General features: G+C 39.3%; 3 protein-coding genes and 1 non-coding gene across 4 annotated transcripts; 2 read left to right on the top strand and 2 right to left on the bottom strand.

The window, feature by feature from the left end:
• The first annotated feature begins 608 nt into the window (after positions 1 to 608).
• On the top strand, positions 609 to 4,143 carry LOC137128644 (uncharacterized). Its single transcript, XM_067506984.1, has 3 exons — positions 609 to 835; positions 1,776 to 2,250; positions 2,834 to 4,143. The coding sequence occupies exons 1-3, from the start codon at positions 778 to 780 to the stop codon at positions 3,180 to 3,182; spliced, it is 882 nt and encodes a 293-aa protein (XP_067363085.1). The 5' UTR covers positions 609 to 777; the 3' UTR covers positions 3,183 to 4,143.
• A 457-nt stretch (positions 4,144 to 4,600) lies between these two features.
• ints4 (integrator complex subunit 4) lies at positions 4,601 to 16,027 on the top strand. The gene is made up of 24 exons (XM_067506980.1): positions 4,601 to 4,729; positions 5,629 to 5,823; positions 5,995 to 6,112; positions 6,314 to 6,420; positions 6,531 to 6,645; positions 6,873 to 6,958; positions 7,126 to 7,176; positions 7,390 to 7,478; positions 7,870 to 7,990; positions 8,199 to 8,270; positions 8,359 to 8,533; positions 8,813 to 9,018; positions 9,133 to 9,275; positions 10,478 to 10,593; positions 10,832 to 10,965; positions 11,495 to 11,661; positions 11,761 to 11,854; positions 12,986 to 13,066; positions 13,155 to 13,285; positions 13,378 to 13,437; positions 13,916 to 14,075; positions 14,324 to 14,467; positions 14,780 to 14,900; positions 15,361 to 16,027. Exons 1-24 carry the CDS (start codon positions 4,676 to 4,678, stop codon positions 15,549 to 15,551), a joined length of 2,931 nt encoding a protein of 976 aa, XP_067363081.1. The 5' UTR covers positions 4,601 to 4,675; the 3' UTR covers positions 15,552 to 16,027.
• Positions 15,810 to 19,449, bottom strand: aamdc (adipogenesis associated, Mth938 domain containing). Its single transcript, XM_067506983.1, has 4 exons — positions 19,248 to 19,449; positions 17,461 to 17,610; positions 17,242 to 17,337; positions 15,810 to 16,525 (listed from the first exon to the last, which is right to left on the bottom strand). Exons 2-4 carry the CDS (start codon positions 17,590 to 17,592, stop codon positions 16,385 to 16,387), a joined length of 369 nt encoding a protein of 122 aa, XP_067363084.1. The 5' UTR covers positions 17,593 to 17,610; positions 19,248 to 19,449; the 3' UTR covers positions 15,810 to 16,384.
• LOC137129582 (U2 spliceosomal RNA) lies at positions 18,287 to 18,477 on the bottom strand. The gene has a single exon (XR_010914741.1). It is a non-coding gene; the product is annotated as a U2 spliceosomal RNA (small nuclear RNA).
• Positions 19,450 to 19,503: the final 54 nt, after the last annotated feature.

Here is a 19,503-nt window from a genome sequence, read left to right as displayed (position 1 = left end):
TTCCTCTTAAAACCCCCAGATACAGAAAAGTTGCTTACTTGCTTTTCACACTTTGGATCACATCATGAGAGAAGTGACACATATCTGCGACAGTAGAAAAGGTCACAAGGTGGAGCTTTTTTTTTTACTTTTTTAACTTTTTTATTCACTTTTGTCTAATTTTTTACATTTTCCGAACATTCGTAGTCCAACAGAGTTCTAGAAGGTATCTTGAAATAGCAGTGAGAATGAGGCAGATTGCTGCTGGTGACAACAGTGAAATGTGTTATCGTTGCAAATTCCCCAAACTAGATGATTCTTGTTGGAAATAGGAGGAAGCATTTTTGCATTATTATGCTCCACAGGTTTAACAAAATGTCGTATAAATATCTTTCAGGCAATAAAATTTCCATGAACTTGTAGTGATAGTATGTTGGTTCTAGGGGTTTCTAGGGCTTTTAACCACATCTCCTGAGATAAAAATGAGCTAACTGCTCTCACTAAGAACATGAATAAGCATTTACACACTGTGATTTATTTGTTAATTCATTTAAATTATATTCCATTAATCAAACAGTTCATGTACAGCAGATGATATGAAAGTCAACACTTCTGACGTCTAATTATAAAATTCTCCTAAATCAATTGTGTTTAATTCAGTACGTTTCCTTCCTGACAGTTCAGAGAAAGGCTGGTGTTTTTGTCCTGTACAATTCAGTGTCACACAGGAAATGAATTTATTCGCCTAGAACAAGTGGCAGCAGAGAGACAAGCAGAGCTGCAGGAGAAAACACAAGCATGATGCACATGAAACATGTACTGAGGGTCCTGCTGCTCACCAGCCTGCGTTTGACAGGTAGGCTTCATATTTGTCTGTTTCTTGTTAGATTTGGTCAGTGGTGGAATATGGACAGTAACTATCAAAACTAAAAGATGAAAATTATCCCTGTAACTGATATATTAATATTTCCGATGTTATCAGTTCGTCATTACTGATGCATCAATGTTTAAACAGCAGTTTACCGTCATGGCCACTCGACGCACAGCGGGTTTAAATGGGTTATTAACCTAGTTTGATGCAGTTCTAAAGGTCGGGTTGCCTCCAAAGGGTCACAAAATAAATCTGAATAATGGTGAGATGATCAATGAGAGTAGAAACTGAATAAATTAGGTTCTGACACAAAAATGTGTTTTCATTTTTTTAAGAAATTCTCTGAAGTTAACTTTTTTAAGACGTAGTAGATAATTTGCGTAGTAGATAACTAAAAACTAATTGATATCAGTGCAGAAATTGTGCAGGATTCCCATGTGTTTTGACTTTGAAGATCGATAACATGATCTACAAAGACTTTTATTAAATATTCCTCTTCTCCATCAATACATTTGTTTTGGAGTCCTGAGGTGGACTGGTGACCCGTCCAGGGTCTACCCCACCTCATGCCCTACAACACTTTTTGTCTACATTCTGAAAATCCTGCAGTCATACTCCTGGTGAAACTGGTGGTGGATCGTGGCCGTACACAAACAGGGTTACATTTAAATGCACTTCTCTGTTTTAGCTTCAAATCTACAGTTTAATAGGCCTCTAAGTTGTATTCACATGAAATTCTATGAGAAGAAAAAAGACTCTTTGGTTGGCTACTGGTCCCAACTAGCTGCACCTCTAAATTACAGGTAAAGACAAAGAATTAACATAACGGATTTCCCCATAGCTACGTATCTTATTTTGATTCCTGCGTGTTTGAATTTTTAAAGGTGAGGATTTCATAGATATATCCTTTTTTGTTTGTTCGCAGGTGTCTGGAGCGACAAGAATTCAGTTTTTGTGTACAACACCCTTGGAGGGAGCGCCATCTTGCCGTGTACCAATCTAGTCTCCCAGGACTGCTCCCTCATCTCCTGGACTTTCTATAAGGGCGGCAAGGTGAGGTACAGAGACGTGGTCACCAATGGACAGGTGAGGGCAGACTCGGACACATACAGCCGCTTGTCCCTCACATCAAACTGCTCACTCTACCTCCGTGACCTCAGAATCGACGACGCTGCCTCCTATGTCTGCAAGAAACAGAAGGACTCCATCACTGACGTTTACCTCTCTCTCCTCACTATCACTTCCCCTTCTCAAATCACTGACCTGCAGCCTGGAGGAAACCTCTCCCTGAGCTGCATCCTTTCCACTTACTATGATGCTGGGAGCTGCAAGTCATACTCCAGCGTGTTTAACCTGAGCTGGGTGGCCGAGGATGGGACCACATTACCCACAGACAGCAGGTTTTCATTTTTCCTCTCATTTCCTTTTAGTAGTCATTCAAACTGTGTTGTAGGAAATCACATTTTATTAATCAAAATCATTATGTTAGTTACATTTCATTTTGTGTCACTGATTACAAACTACATATATACAGTTCATTTAGACAAACATCACACACATGAACACAGCACAAATTAAAACCATTACAAATATTATTATATATTGCTTACAAGCTATATAATATAGCAAATGTTGCAACTGAAATAAAACTAATAAAGATTATAGATAATGAAGCAAAAACACAAAAAGCTAGAAGAAGAAGTTTAAGAAGAAGACACTAACAAATTTGTAAATTAATTTTGTCAAATTATTTCCAAGCCTTAGTGGTTGTGTCTGGACTCGTTTTAATCACCAACGGGAGATTAATTTAATCGAATGAATTTTTTTTTTTATTAAGAAATCAAACAGATGACGCTGTAAATGATACAAAAATCTTAATTTGACTTGTGCTGTCTTAATGGTCAAAAATGACCCAGAACTATTAGCAGCAGAGAAAAGCCTGCATGATGCCATTTATATAAATGACAGCTATGATCCATACAGGTATGAGATGACTGCCCAACATCGCTGCAACATCACTCTGGTCATAAAACTTCAGAAGGAAGACAACAACAAGATGTGGAGGTGCCAATTGAAAACTAAAGAAAACAACCAGACAGTATTTCAGGACTTCAGATCCACCTTTTTGTTCCAAAGCTCTCCAGCTGCACAAAATCTGACCACTTCAATTGCCATCAATTGCCAAACCTCGCTGCCCATCAGCCGCATTGTGCTCTGTGTGGCTCTGCCAGTCATGGTGATCATAGTGGGAATCTTCACATGGAGAACAGACCGTAAACAACTGGCCAAAACATCTGCAGCTGGCTACGAGCTCAAGGAATTTAACTATTGAACCACTGTATCTGTTAATCTGTGTGCAAGTTGTAATGTCAAAAAAACCCATGATTTTATATTGTCCTTTAATTCATGAAAATCTGTTTCGAAATTCAAAAATGGAAAATAACTGTGTGGGATGTTGAAATTAATTCTTTTACTTTTGTTAGTTTCCACATCCTCACTTTGTTTTTAATGTTTAAGAAATGTATTTGTTGCCACGTGAACATTAAGCCATCCCATCCTGTTGCTGTAAGAGGTACACATAGAGTTATTTAAGCAAGAATTATAATAATTATTAAAATATATTATTATAATTAACGAAGAACATGTAGTGGTGGCAGTTTCACGGGGGTTGAAGAATTAATTTTATATTTAAAATTAGAAATAATGAATGTAAAAAAGATCTTTTTTCTCTTTGTTTTCACATGTTAACAGTGGGTGAAAGTTAAAATTATTTGGCTTAAATTTTGTGATGTAAATTGGTAAACTCCAATTTTAAGTGTGCTTCTCTGTGTGTAGAGCAGTAAAGTGGCTTTGAGAAAGGCAGCTTGGGCGGCTTTCGGCATTCTTTGGATGGTTCTTCACATCATCAACTGAAACTGGCTGTACACTTCTGTATATGAAATCAATTCATAAAATATTTTAGCTTCTCTAAGTGAAGGTTGTGAAGTGAAGTTAATTGCTTAGTTTAGAAAAGGGATGTGTGTGTTTTGTTTGTATAATTTGTTCCATTTTTTAATACAGTGTCTTTAAATTTACCAGTAAAACCTATGTTTAAAACGAAAAAAATAATCTTAAGCATTACAAAATAAGTAATATGATTACTAGAGCTGATCCAATTTAATTAATTAGGTGGGTGTGAGCAATTACTAATTCCCTTTGTAATAAATCTGACTATGTTTTGTCATTGGACTGTTGGTCATAAAAAAAATAAACATTTGAAAAGGTCACCTTCGACAACCCTGCATGGACATTTTTCACTGTTAATATTATCTTTATATACTAAACAACCAAAAATATTTATGAATTATTAAAACTAATGAAAAATTCTTTGTTGCATTTCATAAAACAATCCAAAAGCCAATATATGTGAAACACTGTTAAATTATTCAAGTGTTATATTACAAGGTAAATTATTTAAAACCTTCTCACTGCAAAAAAAATCCTAAATGTTAATTTATAGTAAATTTATGGTAAGGAATGGGTTCGCAGTTAATCTTCGTCCAAAACATTTTACTGAACTGACAATTGATAAAGGGAGGCCTCTTAAATAGTCTATAAGAACTTATAACCAACATAGACTGTGACAAGCCTCCTTTAGCTTTAAAAATTATTTTACGTTATAGCTTGTGAATTTAAAGTTCATTTATGCAATTTAAGGGGCAATTTAGTCAGGAGAGTGGTAATTTACAAAACGCATTTTACTTTACGTACCGTAGCTACGGGTAGTGAAAGCGGACAATTCACTTCCCTGCTAAAAACAGGGAAGCTTCGCTAACATCTCTGAACATGGCAGCACATTTGAAAAAGCGTGTTTATGAGGAATTTTCAAAAGTTGTACAGGTGAGCATATTAATGTGTATTTATTGATTCAGGTAGATTCATAACAGCAAGAATAAATGTCGTGCTTTAGCGCCAGTTAGCCCGTTAGCTAATGCTAAATGGCTAAGTAAGTTAACAAAATTGAATAACAGCGAGCCGCTCGCAGTTACAGTAGCGTAAATAATCGTTTTGATCTTTGTACATATTAATCATATTTAATAGCATTCCTCCAGATTGACCAGAACTGACTGAATTAACTTTCAGTTTGCGTTTGCCAACGTTTATGGGGAATGGAATAAGATGCAAAGTGAGATATTAAATTCGTTTGTGTGGCTTGTAATTCTTGCTTGTTCGTAATTTAGTAAACCTTAAGCGATCAGATGATGGTGACGCTTTTACACCTCAACTCGATCTTTATCATTAACTGATTACATAAATTCTGTGAACATCTGATTTTTCTAGGTTCTAGTAAAGTCACCTCTAAAGAACAGGGTAGTGGGTTTTACAGTACTTTTATAGTATTCGTGTTTTTGGGTCATTAGACTGAAGTGCATTTGTGACAGACCGAAAAAAGAATGTCTTGGGCAAATACTGGTATTCAGAAGATATAAGATTATCGTTCTACACAAATCATTTTGTCTGGACAATCATTATCCAGCAAATGTACAGATGTGTAATTTTGTTCTTTATCTAGATATTGTGCTTATTGACCCAACACAAAAATGTATTTAGAATAAATCCAAATTTCTACTAAAACTTATTTTATAAGCAAACAATATAAAGCCGAACAATGAACAGCGAAAATCAGAGGACAGAAAATAATGAGTGCTGGTAAAGTTCAATAAATAGATTTGATGCCGAATCATACCATCTGCCTTTGGTAGAAAGAATTTTTCATTCCAACTGTTGTATGTTGACAGATTCCCCATGAAGACATTCCAGCAAAGAAGCTGCGACTGTCCAAACCCAGCAAGTCTGCAGCTCTGCACATTGACCTGTGTAAAGCCACCAACTCCACTGATGCCTTACAGTATCTGCTGCAGTTTGCACGCAAGCCTGTAGAAGCAGAGAGTGTGGAGGGTGTAGTCAGGATCTTGTTGGAGCACTACTACAAGGTATAGAAGTATTGAGAGCCCTACAAATATAATGTTATGATATAGCCATGTTCTGCAGCTGTAAGCACAACTTAATTTGTGTGAATTTCTTTTCTATTTGATTCAGTCAAATTTAAGGTGACCACACAAAACACATGTAATAATGATGATGATGTTGATATCCTCTTTCAGGAGACAGATAACTCTGTGAGGCTGAAGATCGCTTCTCTACTGGGTCTGCTGTCGAAAACACAGGGCTTTAGTCCTGACTGCATTGTAGATGATGTCATTAACATACTCAACAATGAGAGTAAGACACATTTAGACCCAGTCTGAACATTACAGTTTTTACCTATATATGCACACAGATTATGCACATGGTGGTTTTAACAAAAATGCTGATTATAACTTAAACCTTTTAAACTACCTGTCACATGTTACAAATCACACAGACTTGATTGATTATAAATTATGAGCGTTTGCTCTGTTCTGTTTCTCTCTGTCTCTGAAGAGTCCCATCAAGTCCTTGCCCAGCTGCTAGACACTCTGCTGATTATTGGCACAAAACTACCTGACAGTCCTACAGTCAGACAGAGGCTCATAGAGGTGGCTTGCAAGGTGACACACACACACACACACAAACACACATGAAGTTCAGTGTTCACACTTTCAGTAATCACAAAAGGATTCCTGAGCAAAACTCTTCTGTGTTCTTCATCTTTTTTCAGCACCTGTCTGATACATATTTTGGAGTGAGAAACAAGTGTCTGCAACTCCTGGGATGTCTCGGCATGGTAGACACTCCTCTGAACAAGAACAATGAGGGACTGAGCTCCTTAGTAGGTATGGGACACATGCATGCTTTTAAAATGTTGTGAATGTGACATAGAGCAGGATACTCGTTGTCAAATTGTCTTCAACAACAATGAACAAACATGTATTCTGTTATGGCAACTTTCTGTGAGTTCCAGAACTCAAATGAACCCAAATACCTTTTTCTAAAATGAGTTTATGGGTCATGATTGTAGTTTGAATTACTAAATGATTTTACATGTTGCTCTTTGCTCCAGGAGGAGTGAGGGATGTCCAGAGTATCATAAGTGACTATTTTGGAGACCAGGACCCCAGAGTGCGCACGGCAGCACTTAAAGCAATGGTAGGACACATCGAAACCCACAACACTAGCATTACCACACTCATAAGTTGAGAGACCACACACAGTTAGCTCCAATCAGGAGTGAGAAAACTCGATCCGCTCTTATTTCCACAATGATGGTCTTTATGTACCTGAGCTCAATGGGTGTTCCGCTGTTTGTTTTCCAGCTCCAGCTGCATGAGAGAGGGATGAAGATTCATCAGATCATTTATGACCAGGTATCAGCACAGTTATTTGATTGGAACCGGACAAAAATAATGTCTTAGAAGACAGATTTTCCTATGGGAGAAGTAATCATTAAAATAAAAGGTGTTTTAATGATAATCACCCTGTGACAGTGCAGACAATGGCTATAACATGGTTGACTTTCTACATTTACAGCTGTGACGGTTTAAGACTACCTGTCATAGTCCGTATTTGTGTGTTTGCAGGCCTGCAGGTTGCTTTCAGATGATTATGAGCAGGTCCGCTCTGCAGCAGTTCAGATGGTTTGGGTGCTCAGCCAGCTGTATCCAGAAAGGTGAGAAGATTGACTTGCTTTCAGTGTAGCTGTAGAATTAGCTTCATGTACTCAAACATTAGAAATTTAACAGCATTTGGAGGAAAAAGATTTGTCTCTGCTGCAGTGTTCTTGAGCTAGACACTGACTTTAAAAGCAGATGCTCTAGTGAAAGAGAAAAAGAACTTGTATGACAAATTCTGCTTCCCAAAATGGAACAGTACCTATTGTCTTTTAAATATTTGGCATCTGACTGTCTGATGTTTCTTTTTTTTTTTCTTGAAGACTGATGGTTACAAGAATTAGTTTTTTATATAATTCAAGTTTTATATTTCTTTGTTGCCATTTACAAACCTATTGACTGCACCAGGTTGTAGTGGTCTTGCCTGACATGTTCTAAATGTCCAATCAGCATTGTGCCCATCCCGTCGTCCAATGAGGAGATTCGACTTGTTGACGACGCATTTGGGAAGATCAGTCACATGATCAGTGATGGCTCCTGGATGGTCCGGGTGCAAGCTGCCAAAACACTGGTGAGGGAATACAATCAAACCAAGACTTTCCTATAAATACAGTTTTGGGTGAACAAAATATAGCTGCAGTAGAAATAAACTCAAACATTAAATATTGATGTATTATCAAATTTCTACTTGTTTCTACCCTTTTAAGGCAATTTGCTATTAGAGCTTCTTTAAGATTTCTTTCAAAACAAAACTGGATAAACTTTTTCTTGTGTGTCAGGGTTCGATGCTGCAGGTCAGTCCTCACTTCCTGGAACAAACTTTGGATAAGAAGCTGATGTCAGATCTCCGGGTTAGTAATTGTGGTTTGTTCACAAGGTATCTGTATTTTTACTAAAAATGGTGAAGCAACACAAGAAACTCTTTATTTCTTTGTCCAGAGGAAACGTACGGCCCATGAACGGGCAAAGGAGCTCTTTGCCTCTGGGGAGTTCTCTTCTGGCAGGAAATGGGCCGATGACGCCCCCAAGGAGAAACTGGACACTAACACTGTCAACCTCATTGCCTCGGGGGCCTGTGGAGCTTTCGTTCACGGCCTGGAAGACGAAATGTTTGGTATGAGAAACATGAAGCAGCCTATCTTTGTTTCTCTAAGAAACTGTGCCAGAGGAAATATCTTTTAATAAAGATAAAAACTGAGCCCAAAGGCAGCTAGTGATGTCCAGCCCACAGCACCTCACAGAGTTACTGATTTTGCACTTTGACATACAGTAATGATTCTATTGATTTACCTCTGTCTTAATTAAAATAATTCATTCTTTTTTCCACATTTTTTCATATTTTATGTCTTCTCATCTGAGTGCTCCTACCTTTTAATCTTTAATACAATTTCAGAGGTACGTATTGCGGCAGTGGAGGCATTGTGCCAGCTGGCCAGGTCGTCTCCCAGCTTTGCAGAAAAGTGTCTGGACTTCCTGGTTGACATGTTCAATGATGAAATCGAGGAAGTGAGGCTACAGTCCATCCACGTGCTGAGAGAAATCTCTACCCATATAACACTGAGAGAGGACCAGCTGGACACTGTGCTGGCTGTGTTGGAGGTGCCCACATTAACACGACAACAATGTCTCTTTAAACCCCTCGTCCTGTTTGTCACACAGAACTTGTTACGTTAGCCTGATGTGCACACTAATGAAGTCACTGTCTGTCTCCAGGACTCGTCTCGTGACATCAGAGAAGCTCTACATGAGTTACTTTGTTACACCAATGTGTCCACTAAAGAGTGCATCCAGCTGGCTCTGCTGGAGCTGCTGAAGAACCTCAACAAGTATCCCACAGACCGCAACTCTGTCTGGAAGTAAGAGTCTGTATGTGTGTTTTACAGTCCCTACGAGAAGTGCTTGATTTCTTATGGTGGGTTAAAAACTTTATTGTCCATATTGTGGACAGGTCTGTTCAGCTTTACTACACAGGACCTAAAACTACAATGTCATGAATGATAGAAAGGCAACATTTCTGTGGGCTTCAAAGAGAGCTCCTAAATTTTAAAAGGGCTACTACACTGGGTGTTTCTGTCTTTGTATTTGTAAAACTACATTTTACAAATTTCCAGACATCAAAATAAAGGAAGCAAGCTCACGTTGCAGATGTTTAAAACTAAATACTAACTTTTTTCTGTTACACAAAGACATAATGATGCCAATTATATCATTTTTCGGTTACAATGTTGCTGGAACACATTTTTTTTTTTTTTTTTTTTATTTTTAAATTGTGTTTTTATCTGTCAGCTCTGAGTTTGTCATTAGCACTCCAGGCTGCTCGAGGTTAAAAACTAAATTCTAATCTGCAGTGAACAGCTCAGTCTGAAAGTGGCTCTGCAACACAAAATCGACTAAAGTCGACATAACAATTTTTTATTTGGTTAAAAACTCTTCTGATGACAGTGTTTCCCCCCAAACAAATTGTAGCACAATAACAAGAGGATAATAAGAGGTTTTTCTGTGTGCACACAAATAAATTTGGTGTATGTGCTACATATCTGCGCTGCCAACTGCTGCTATGAAAGGTCATGTGTGTGTCTGTCACCGACCAACATTTTAAAGGAATCCTTATGTTTTTTGTTACTTTATGCAGTGTTTCCCCAAGAAAAGTTTTAGGGCACAGTGGCAAGCGGATAATTTGGATTTTTATTTCTTATGCAGCACCTTTGCTTGGTAAATTCCATGTGAGGGTCAAGTAAAACCAAGTGACAATGTTTACCTTTGCTTTTTTTCATAATTGCTTTTTTTTAATGGAATTATCATAAAAAATATGTTTTAAATTAACACATTTAAAACTTTTCACATTTTAAATTTATGAACCCAGCAAATTCGAACTTACCATGTGTAGCCTAATATATCAGATTCAAACATTGTAAACATTACATGAATCCAGTTTCAGGTAGCGCACACAGGCCACGAAGTTTATGGCAGGGGTTCTCTTTGGCCTGCTTGTACTAATGCAGGGGAAACACTGGATGACATGATGACTAAAAGTGGTTATTTTCTTCTGTCCCCTTAGGTGTCTGAAGTTCCTGGGTTCCCGCCATCCAACACTAGTGCTGCCACTGGTTCCTGAACTACTTAGCACACACCCGTATTTTGACACACCAGAGCCGGACATGGATGATCCAGCCTGTATCCTTCCAGCTAGTGGTTTTATTAGCCTGAAAATAAATGAGCACCAGCAGAACACAGGCAGTATATATATTTTTTAAATGATCTGTTTTAGGCAGAGGCCAACACTGAGTAAAGTATGTAGAACTCATTAATCACTCTTTAGTCCACTGTGGAAACACTGTAATAAAACTCTGACTTCACCTGGAAACTTAGACATAAAGCAGTTTGTCGTCTTGTTTCTTGACTCTGATCTCAGACATTGCAGTGCTGGTGTTGGTCTTTAATGCTGCCAAGTCATGTTCCACTATGCCGGCCCTGTTCTCTGATCACACCTTCAGACATTACGCCTACCTGAGGGACAGCCTGTCCCATCTCGTACCACCACTAAGAGTAAGAGCTACAACGCTCAAGTTTTGACAGTAGAGTCTTTCGATGCAGAATTTTCCGTATTACACATTCAGCATTACAGATATTTCTTTTCATTTTTGGTATTGTCAATAAATCACAGATTGTATAAACAACAATAAATTGTGTCTATATAAATCCAGAACCTGATTTAAACGTATTCGTCTCAACCATAAAGCCCAATTGTTTTTTTAAAAGCCAAGTTTGCCTAATCAATACTATTATTAACAAAATATTGTGTTAGATGGACCTTTTCATGCTTTTTCCATCAAATTGTCTGGAATTCTCCTATGTATATCTCCAACTGTCTGAATTTTAATGCCATGTCATTCCAATGCCATTCTACATAGAGAGAATTTTGTGCATCCCACTAAATTTCAGGGACCAGGTTCCTGTTGTTGAAGTAGTAACAATAGGCCAAACTACAGTTCTTTGAGTGGAAAAAATGTGTTTGACTCAATGCTCAGACACTCAGCTCTTTGTCTCACCAGTAACTGTTCCTTCTACCCTTTAGTTGCCAGGCAGAAAGCAGATGTATGGTCTGGACTCGGTGGACTCAGGTTGTGGTTCAGGTTCTGTGGAATCAGCTCAGCTCTTCCTTCAACAGAGTCTGAACAGGGTCAGCACCATCCAGAACCTGGAAGCACCAGGAGCCCAGGAACTGTTGGACTTCACTATTCGGTGCACACTCACGTTTGTAGTTCTATACTGTACTTCCTGCGCCCTTTACCCCACCCTTCAACTAAATGTCTTTATTATATTAATGTCTTTGTCCGTCAGAGACCTCCAGCGCCTGGGGGAGCTGCAGATCGAGCTTGCTGGAGCCGCTGATTTCTGTGCTACATATCTGCGCTGCCAACTGCTGCTAATGAAGGTGGGCCTGTGTCTCTCACTGACCAACATTTATAAAGGAATGTTTTTTTGTTACAGTATGCAGTGTTTCCCCTAGAACAGTTTTTAAGTACGGTGGCAAGAGGATGATTTGGATATTTATTTTTTCAAGCAGCAGCTTTGCATGGTAAATTCAATGTAAGGGTCAAGTAAAACCAAGTGAATATTAATAAGATGTATTTATAGCACGCAAATAATTTCTCCTGTATGTCATCTTCTAACAGGCTGTTTATGCTGATGGCATAAACAGCAGATTATTTCTACCATCCAGCAGTAATGAAAGACAGTTTTTAACCATGATATTTTTAGAAATATTGCTTATTTTTTCAAACTGAATTATAATAAAATTACTTTAACTCTTTTTTATTTAAACATCCCATCAACATAATTGATATTTGCTTATGTGTGGACTTGGTTTAACACCACAAAATCATATAAATCTAATGTCACTGCTCTGCATTGTAAACATTACATGACTCCAGTTTAGGTCACGTGCACAAATGGCGGCAGAGCAAAGAGGCTCTGTAACAATCAGAAAAGACCATTTAATTTCACTGATTTACATATTTGTATGCTGCTCCCTCTATGTCCCACTATGTCAATCTCCCATCTTCTCGCTCTGACCGAGCTGAGGAGGGGACAATTAAATGCAATTTGCATTTAATTGCATTTAAGGACAGCAACGGACAAATCATACGGCCTTTAGTAAGTCAACAACAACCATCTCTTTAAATGGCTGGTTCTCTTCCTTCAGTAAAGAAGAGAGGAGTGGATGTGGGACGAGCAGTGAAATTTGGGCACAACATTACCAAGAACGGCTCACGGATCCCTTTGTACCCACCCGCGAGATGTTAAAACGATCCGGATTGGTCAAGAATGCAACATCCCTAGATATAGAAATATCTTCTGCCTCATTGTCTGACGTTCAAGCATGGCGGGGTTCTCGTTGGTTCAGAGGGCCGCCATGCTTGTACCAATGTAGGGGGAAACACTGCAGTATGTAAAGGTGGACGTTGCTTATAAGACAAATGCTTAACATGAGCAATAACTTCAGGAAAAATACATTTTTCAGAGGAAGAATCTTAATGTATTACCGTTTACAATGTTTGTGCAGGCTCTGCAGGAGAAGCTGTGGAACATGGCCGTCCCTCTCTGCCTCAAACAAAATGTCACGGCCACAGCAGCAGCTCAGCAGGTCAGCAAACACACATTGGTTGTACTATATGTTTGAGATCATTTGGGTTGGCTTTTGCCTGTGTGAACACACACGACTGTGTCTGTAGATCTTAGAGGAAACCTACAAGCTGGAGTTTCTGTACAGTGGTTTGGAAAGTAGACAGGTGGCCACAATACACCATGTTCGCCTACAGGCCAAAGCTCTGCAGCTCATTCTGACAGCTCGTACCAGGCAAGGGTCAGTATACACACACACACACACACACACATCCCAACTACATTTGACTTCATTAGAACCACATCAGTGTATAATGTTTCATTTTTCCTCAGGTTGGATTCTCTCATGAGCAGCTGTGAGAAATTTTTGCAAGATGTCGAGTCCTTTCAGAGGTAAGATCTGTATGTCTGTGTGTGCAATTGTCATTTTTTCATGAGAGTCCAAACATCCCGTTTAAACATATAACCTTTACCTGACATGTGTGCTCATTCCTGGCATGGCAAATTCATTTGTAGGCAATAAAAGAGCAAAACACAAAACATTTAAATGTTCCCTAAAGAACCTCTGTGCAATTGTAACTTCAGCTCCTTTCCTCTTAATTTTGACTATCTGTTGTAAATGGGATTTCCCACTGCGTCCTCTGACATCTAGTCCCCCTTAACTCTCTGTGGGGGATCTAGTAAATGTTGGACATTAACCTATTCGCTGGAACCCATTCATTGTGACTTGGATAGGTTAGCAGATTCATACTGAAGAGGGAAACTAAAAGGAAATAGCTTAAACCCCTACTGGGTTTTGTTGGTCCATGTAGAAAAGTGAGGCTATCTAAGCTCCACTATTTCTCCACTCAGCATTTTCTACATTCCTCAGGCTTTTCCTGACAGAGCTGCCCCACCTCCAGGACAGTTTTGTGGATAAGCTTTTGGAGCTGATGCCCCGACTTTCATCCTGTAAACCAGTGGAGATGGTGAAGATCCTGCAGACAACCCTCAGGCAGAGCGGCCTGCTGCAGCTCAGATTACCTGCACAGGTACAATGCATAAAGTCACGGAGGGAAGGAAGGCAGGGTGACCACTGAACCAAAAACGTGATGCTCACTCTAAGGCAGTGTACACGAGCAATACACCACGATATGATACCTGATTCAAGTACCAGGAGAGTTGTTTAGATTATGAAGGATTTTCCACATGAAAATGTCTTTCTACTCAACTCCATTAAAGTACACTGTGATATATAGAGTAATTCTTATTAAAATAAAATGCACTTGTCTGTTAACAGATCCATCGGGCAACAGCAACCATCATTGAGCCAACAGGGGAATCTGACAACCCACTAAGATTCACATCTGGCCTGGTGGTGGCACTAGACATCGATGCAACGCTAGAGCATGTCCAGGACCCCCAGAACACAGTTAAAGTACAGGTCAGCTTCGAAAATGCAGTCTTCACAAAGACTTGGTAGATCAGCCAAATGTTTGTGGAATGAGTTTTTTTTGATTAAGTAGTGGTTTTGTACGGAACCATTCATTTCTAATTCATATTAGAAAGAGAATTACAGTAGCTGGGCATGACTGGTCAGAGACTATTAACTTTTGGAGTAAGAGTCAAATTGATAAATCATTGAGGACCATTTAAAAAGAAAAAAGCCTGGACTTTAGCCCCTTAAAGCTACAGTCCTTAACTGCCCACTCATTTTGAGAATGGCTGAATCACCTTTCTATGCGTTGTACAACAGGTTCTATATCCAGACGGCCAGAGTCATGTGATCCATCCAAAACCTGGAGACTTCAGAAAACCTGGACCCGACAGACAACGGCTCATCACACAGGTTTACCTCTCACACACTGCATGGACAGGTCAGTAATGTGTTTATGTCCTACTGCTTTTAAATCAAACTGGAGCAAACAATGTAACGTTTGAGCAAAGAATTAAATGAACACTACTTAACCAGGGTAATGTGCATCAATTACCTCATTGTGAATTGCTAAATATTTACCACTGGAAAACTTGACTAAATACATATACACAGATCAGGGAGAACATTATAACCACCTGTGGAATTTAAGTCCAACACAGTGGTTCTGCCATGAATTCTACATTTAAAAGGTTATAATTTCTCTTTTTCTTTAGGTTGAAACTGTCAGAAAGATGATAATTCTATGTGTTTATTATTGAGGTCAAAGTGATTAGTGGATTCATACTGGTGTGAATGACAAGAGGTGGTTCTAATGTTTTGGCCAATGTGTGATCAGTTTATATATATTTTTTTGAATCTAGGCCAAATTTATCCTCTATTTTATCCTGTCTTTCTCTCAGAGCCCTCTCAGATTGAGGTGCGTCTCCTGCTCGCCTACAGCTCCTCCTCAGCCTCCCTCTCGTCTCCTTCCAAGCTAGGATGGAGCGACAGCACTGACAGTCTCTCTCCACCGGAAGCTGCTGTTGAGGGAACCATTCCATTCAGCAAGCCCGTCAAAGTCTACATCATGCCCAAACCTACACGACGCTGACAGACTCCCTCAAGGAAACACAGACAAGGCTTTAACTCTTTTCAGCTTTTACACGCCAGAGTATCTTGGCCTTTCCCCCCCTTTGATTAGGACTGACAGGATGGTAGCTCATCAGCAGCCATGTTAGGTTTATTAGAGTTGCTTGTACAGAAAAGGCCTTCCATGTGGTCACACAGACAGAATACAGCACCACATTTTATGTACAGGGAATACATTTTGCACTCTACAGTTCTTTCCTATAAAGATGAAACCATGTGATGGAGATTATTCATTTTCTAACTTTATTTTGTATAGCAAACAAGCAGTAATACACTTCCACCTCATGAAACCTGTCCTGTACCGTACATTCATATAATGTAGTTTTTGCCCAACCACTGAACTAAAGAAAGAGAAGCTTCAAAGTAAACCATACTTTGTACAATTTCACTTGGATCTAAATGAAACTTTTGGAATTTTTAATAAAATGACCAACTTCATTTCTTCTTTACACTAAAGTTAAAGCAGACCAGTCTGATCATTCTGGGTAAACACTCCTGGGGTCAAATTAACAAAGACCTAATGGGTTTTTTTCTCAGAAGTTTACGGATTTATAAAACTTCATAAGATGATTTTAGGCTATTATCTGAAGGTGCCTAGTTTTTGTCCATTTTTCCAGACTAAAAATGTACTGAAGACATTTCAGTCTTCCCCTAAATAAGTGGTGTGCAGACAAGCTGAGAGCTAAGAGGGCTTTCCAGCTCTACGCATGCTTAACACGGAGGTTTTGAGCAATAGTGCACTATAGGCTGTCCTCTTATTCAGGTCATCTCAGTTGATCTCAGTCAAGGGCACCATCAGCAGGTAGAGTGGAAAACCCCACCCACTTTGGAACCTTGGCCAGCCAGTTTGTTGTACTCGGCAACAGCCTTCTCGGTCTGCAAGACCCTGACTTCGACACCTTTCTGCTTAACAAAGTCCACAGTGGTGGAGGGAACCTGAGCAGACGGATGAAAGCACAAACAAGCATTTTGTTGAGAATTGCCACTATATAAATAAAGTTGAATTGAATTTCATATCTGCAAAGACATTTCATCTAGCAGAACATAATTTATTTGCATTATCAATCTAGAAGCTCACATTTTACATGTGCACTATGTGAGTACATTGTTATGCTTCAGTACTATTGCTTTATGCGCATAATCCAGTGTCTGTATATTGAGCTGCCAAAATGTTGTAGACCTACACTCAATACTGAAAAAAGCTAAAAACACAAGTTGCATTTTTATTTATTTTTTGTCCTTTTGGCTCATCCCGACACAACCCTCCCCAGTTTCCCCAGGGCTTGGACCGACTCAGAAAACACAACTTGCATAATGATTTACAAACAGACCCTATATTAAAATTATGCACACACACACAAACTCTGCTATATGAACATGAAGGATACAGATCTGTTGTAAGTGTTTGCAGGCACACATTGGTGTTTTCAAATCAAATGTGTACTTTTGCATATCCAGAAGTTTAATGTGAAACTACAATATAGCCCCTGGCTGGGTAAAGAATAACGTCAGGGCCAACAGACTCGGGCGCTTGCGTCCACACCCCAGAGAAAGTTCCAGTGCATGTCTGAAAGGGGCTTATTTCTAACCAGTGTCATATATCCCAAATAGTTCTTTATTACAGACATTGCTATTTGTAGGTCTTTTCTTACCTGCAGAGCTTCACTCATGCCCTTGCCGATGACCAACAAGTCTATTCCCTTCTTCAGAACCTCCTCCAGATCAGCAGGCTGAACTCCTGGGTAATGCTGGATTGGGACAAGCAAGTCCTGGCTGAAAGCATGTTTCCATTCATACCACCATCAGTATAGATGTGTTCTATCTATAAAGTGTGTGTGTGTGTGTGTGTGTGTGTGTGTGGTTACACTCACATCTGTCCCAGTCTCTCTCCAGTCCCAGGCCCTGCTGCCCCCAGGCCAGACCTTACAGTCCTTATAGCTTGAAGAGCATCCCTTTACCTTCATATGGCCCCAGGAGAGAGAGGAGATCTCTGGAGAGGACATGGTTCAGTGAGACTCTTGCTGTAAAACAAAGACGCACAGAGATACAGAAGGAGACTGAGCAGGTGTAAAGCTGCACTTAGATTATTTAAATGTTTCTCACACAGACACACTGTGGACAGCTAACATGCCTTGAGACCAATTTTTCTCACCCAAGTTACTTTGACATGAGGATCAAGCAACATAATTATTTGGATAACAAAACATTTTCTAATTTCACTCTTCTTTATGGTCATATGATTCGACAAAGCCAGTTTTCCCTAGGTCACAAAATTAAACCCATATTACACCCATACTCCTGAATACAACTTCAGTTTTGACCACTGCATTGGTTGCGTTTTTAGTAGAACTATTAAATGTGCTGCAGTTAATTGTATTTCTTCAACCTTCAAATTTGTGCTTGTGATTTATAGCTTTAACTTCGTAACTTCCTGTCACAACTGTAGCGTTAACGTGCGGTTAAAAAAAAGAAAAAGACACGGGAATGCTGCAGTTAAGTTTTCTGTTAGGTGTATTCGTATTTTAGTGTAAGTAGTTCGTGTGTTTTTTTTTAAGTACATTTACGTTGATGTTTGCCTCGTGATGCCTTTACAGGCCAATAAGCTCTTAAGTGCAAATGTGCTATCACCAACATATCTGATAAGTGACACCTCAACCGTTAGATAAAACTTGTTAAGAATTATTTTAAACACACACAGGAAGGTGCACCGGTCCTGGAGATACTGCAATACCAGGTCGATGCGTGGAGTGGACGGAGCAAGCCCCTATTCCATCTCCCTGTTCCAAAAATCAATTTAATATATGGTCCCCGGGTAGGGGACGTATCAGATATTAAACTGATAAGAACAGATACTACACTTGATCTTAGCCAAAAGGCCGAGAAGCGATGCTGAGCACAGGCGGAGGTAGAGGACTCATTCTCCGTGCAGACTCTGTCACTGACGGTGCGTTTGGGGGACACGCGGCAAAGTTGATAAAGAAAAACAGACAAACTTGCTCAGTGAGCGCTTCATGAATAAAATTATTCAAAAATATCTGAAATGGGTAAATTTAATCACGACAATGCGGCGTCTGGGGGTCGTGTTTTGTCACGTGATACCGCTCTCGTCCAATGAGAGCAGAACTCATCAAAAACTCTTTATGAAAGAGAACTAAAGTCCAATGTTTGACGAAGCTCTGATAGTCTAACAAAGCCAATATTATTAAGACACAACAAGTACACACACATTTCCCCCAAATATCAGCTCTGGTCACAGCTATACTACTGTACAAGAGTCAGACATTAGTACGTGCTACTAAATGTGCTGATGCTTATTACACCTCAGAAGAGCAAAATAAAAAGCAATTTAAACAGCAAAATCAGCAGAGCTGTGTAAATAACAGCAAAATCAGCTGAGATCAGCAGTAGCAATGGCAAAAGTTAAACCTTCCACTGCCAGTTCTGCTGTTACAGGACCAGACTGGGAGCTATTTTTGTAGTGGCTACAGTCTGGCTGCAGCTACCCAGCACAAACAACTATTTATCAGAACCCGTAGAATTATTGAAAAGCTCCACAGGCTGAACACGTTTTTAAAGAATTGGGTTTCAATATGTTTTCGATTAGTTCATTAAGCTTAAACAAGGAAATCACAAAGCAAAAGCCCGTGCTGCTCCTTACCCTGTCTCCGTGTCAACAAACTGGACACTCCCCCAAACGATCCTTCCTTCTGTAATTAAAGGGAAAGTAATGACGTCCTGATCCTCCTGTTAACATGTGACGTCTGTCTCTTCCCCACACAAAATACTCATTAGTAAGAAAATGTTGACCCTTTGATCCTTAACTTCTTCAGCGACACCAAGTTATCTGTCTTTGCAATTGTTAGCAATTAAAATGTCATGCAGATTGACAGAAAGATAAATATCGAGCAACAAAT

This window comes from Channa argus, chromosome 6, assembly GCF_033026475.1.
Source record: "Channa argus isolate prfri chromosome 6, Channa argus male v1.0, whole genome shotgun sequence".
Lineage (NCBI taxonomy): Eukaryota > Metazoa > Chordata > Actinopteri > Anabantiformes > Channidae > Channa > Channa argus.
This window is presented reverse-complemented; position numbering and strand designations above follow the sequence as displayed.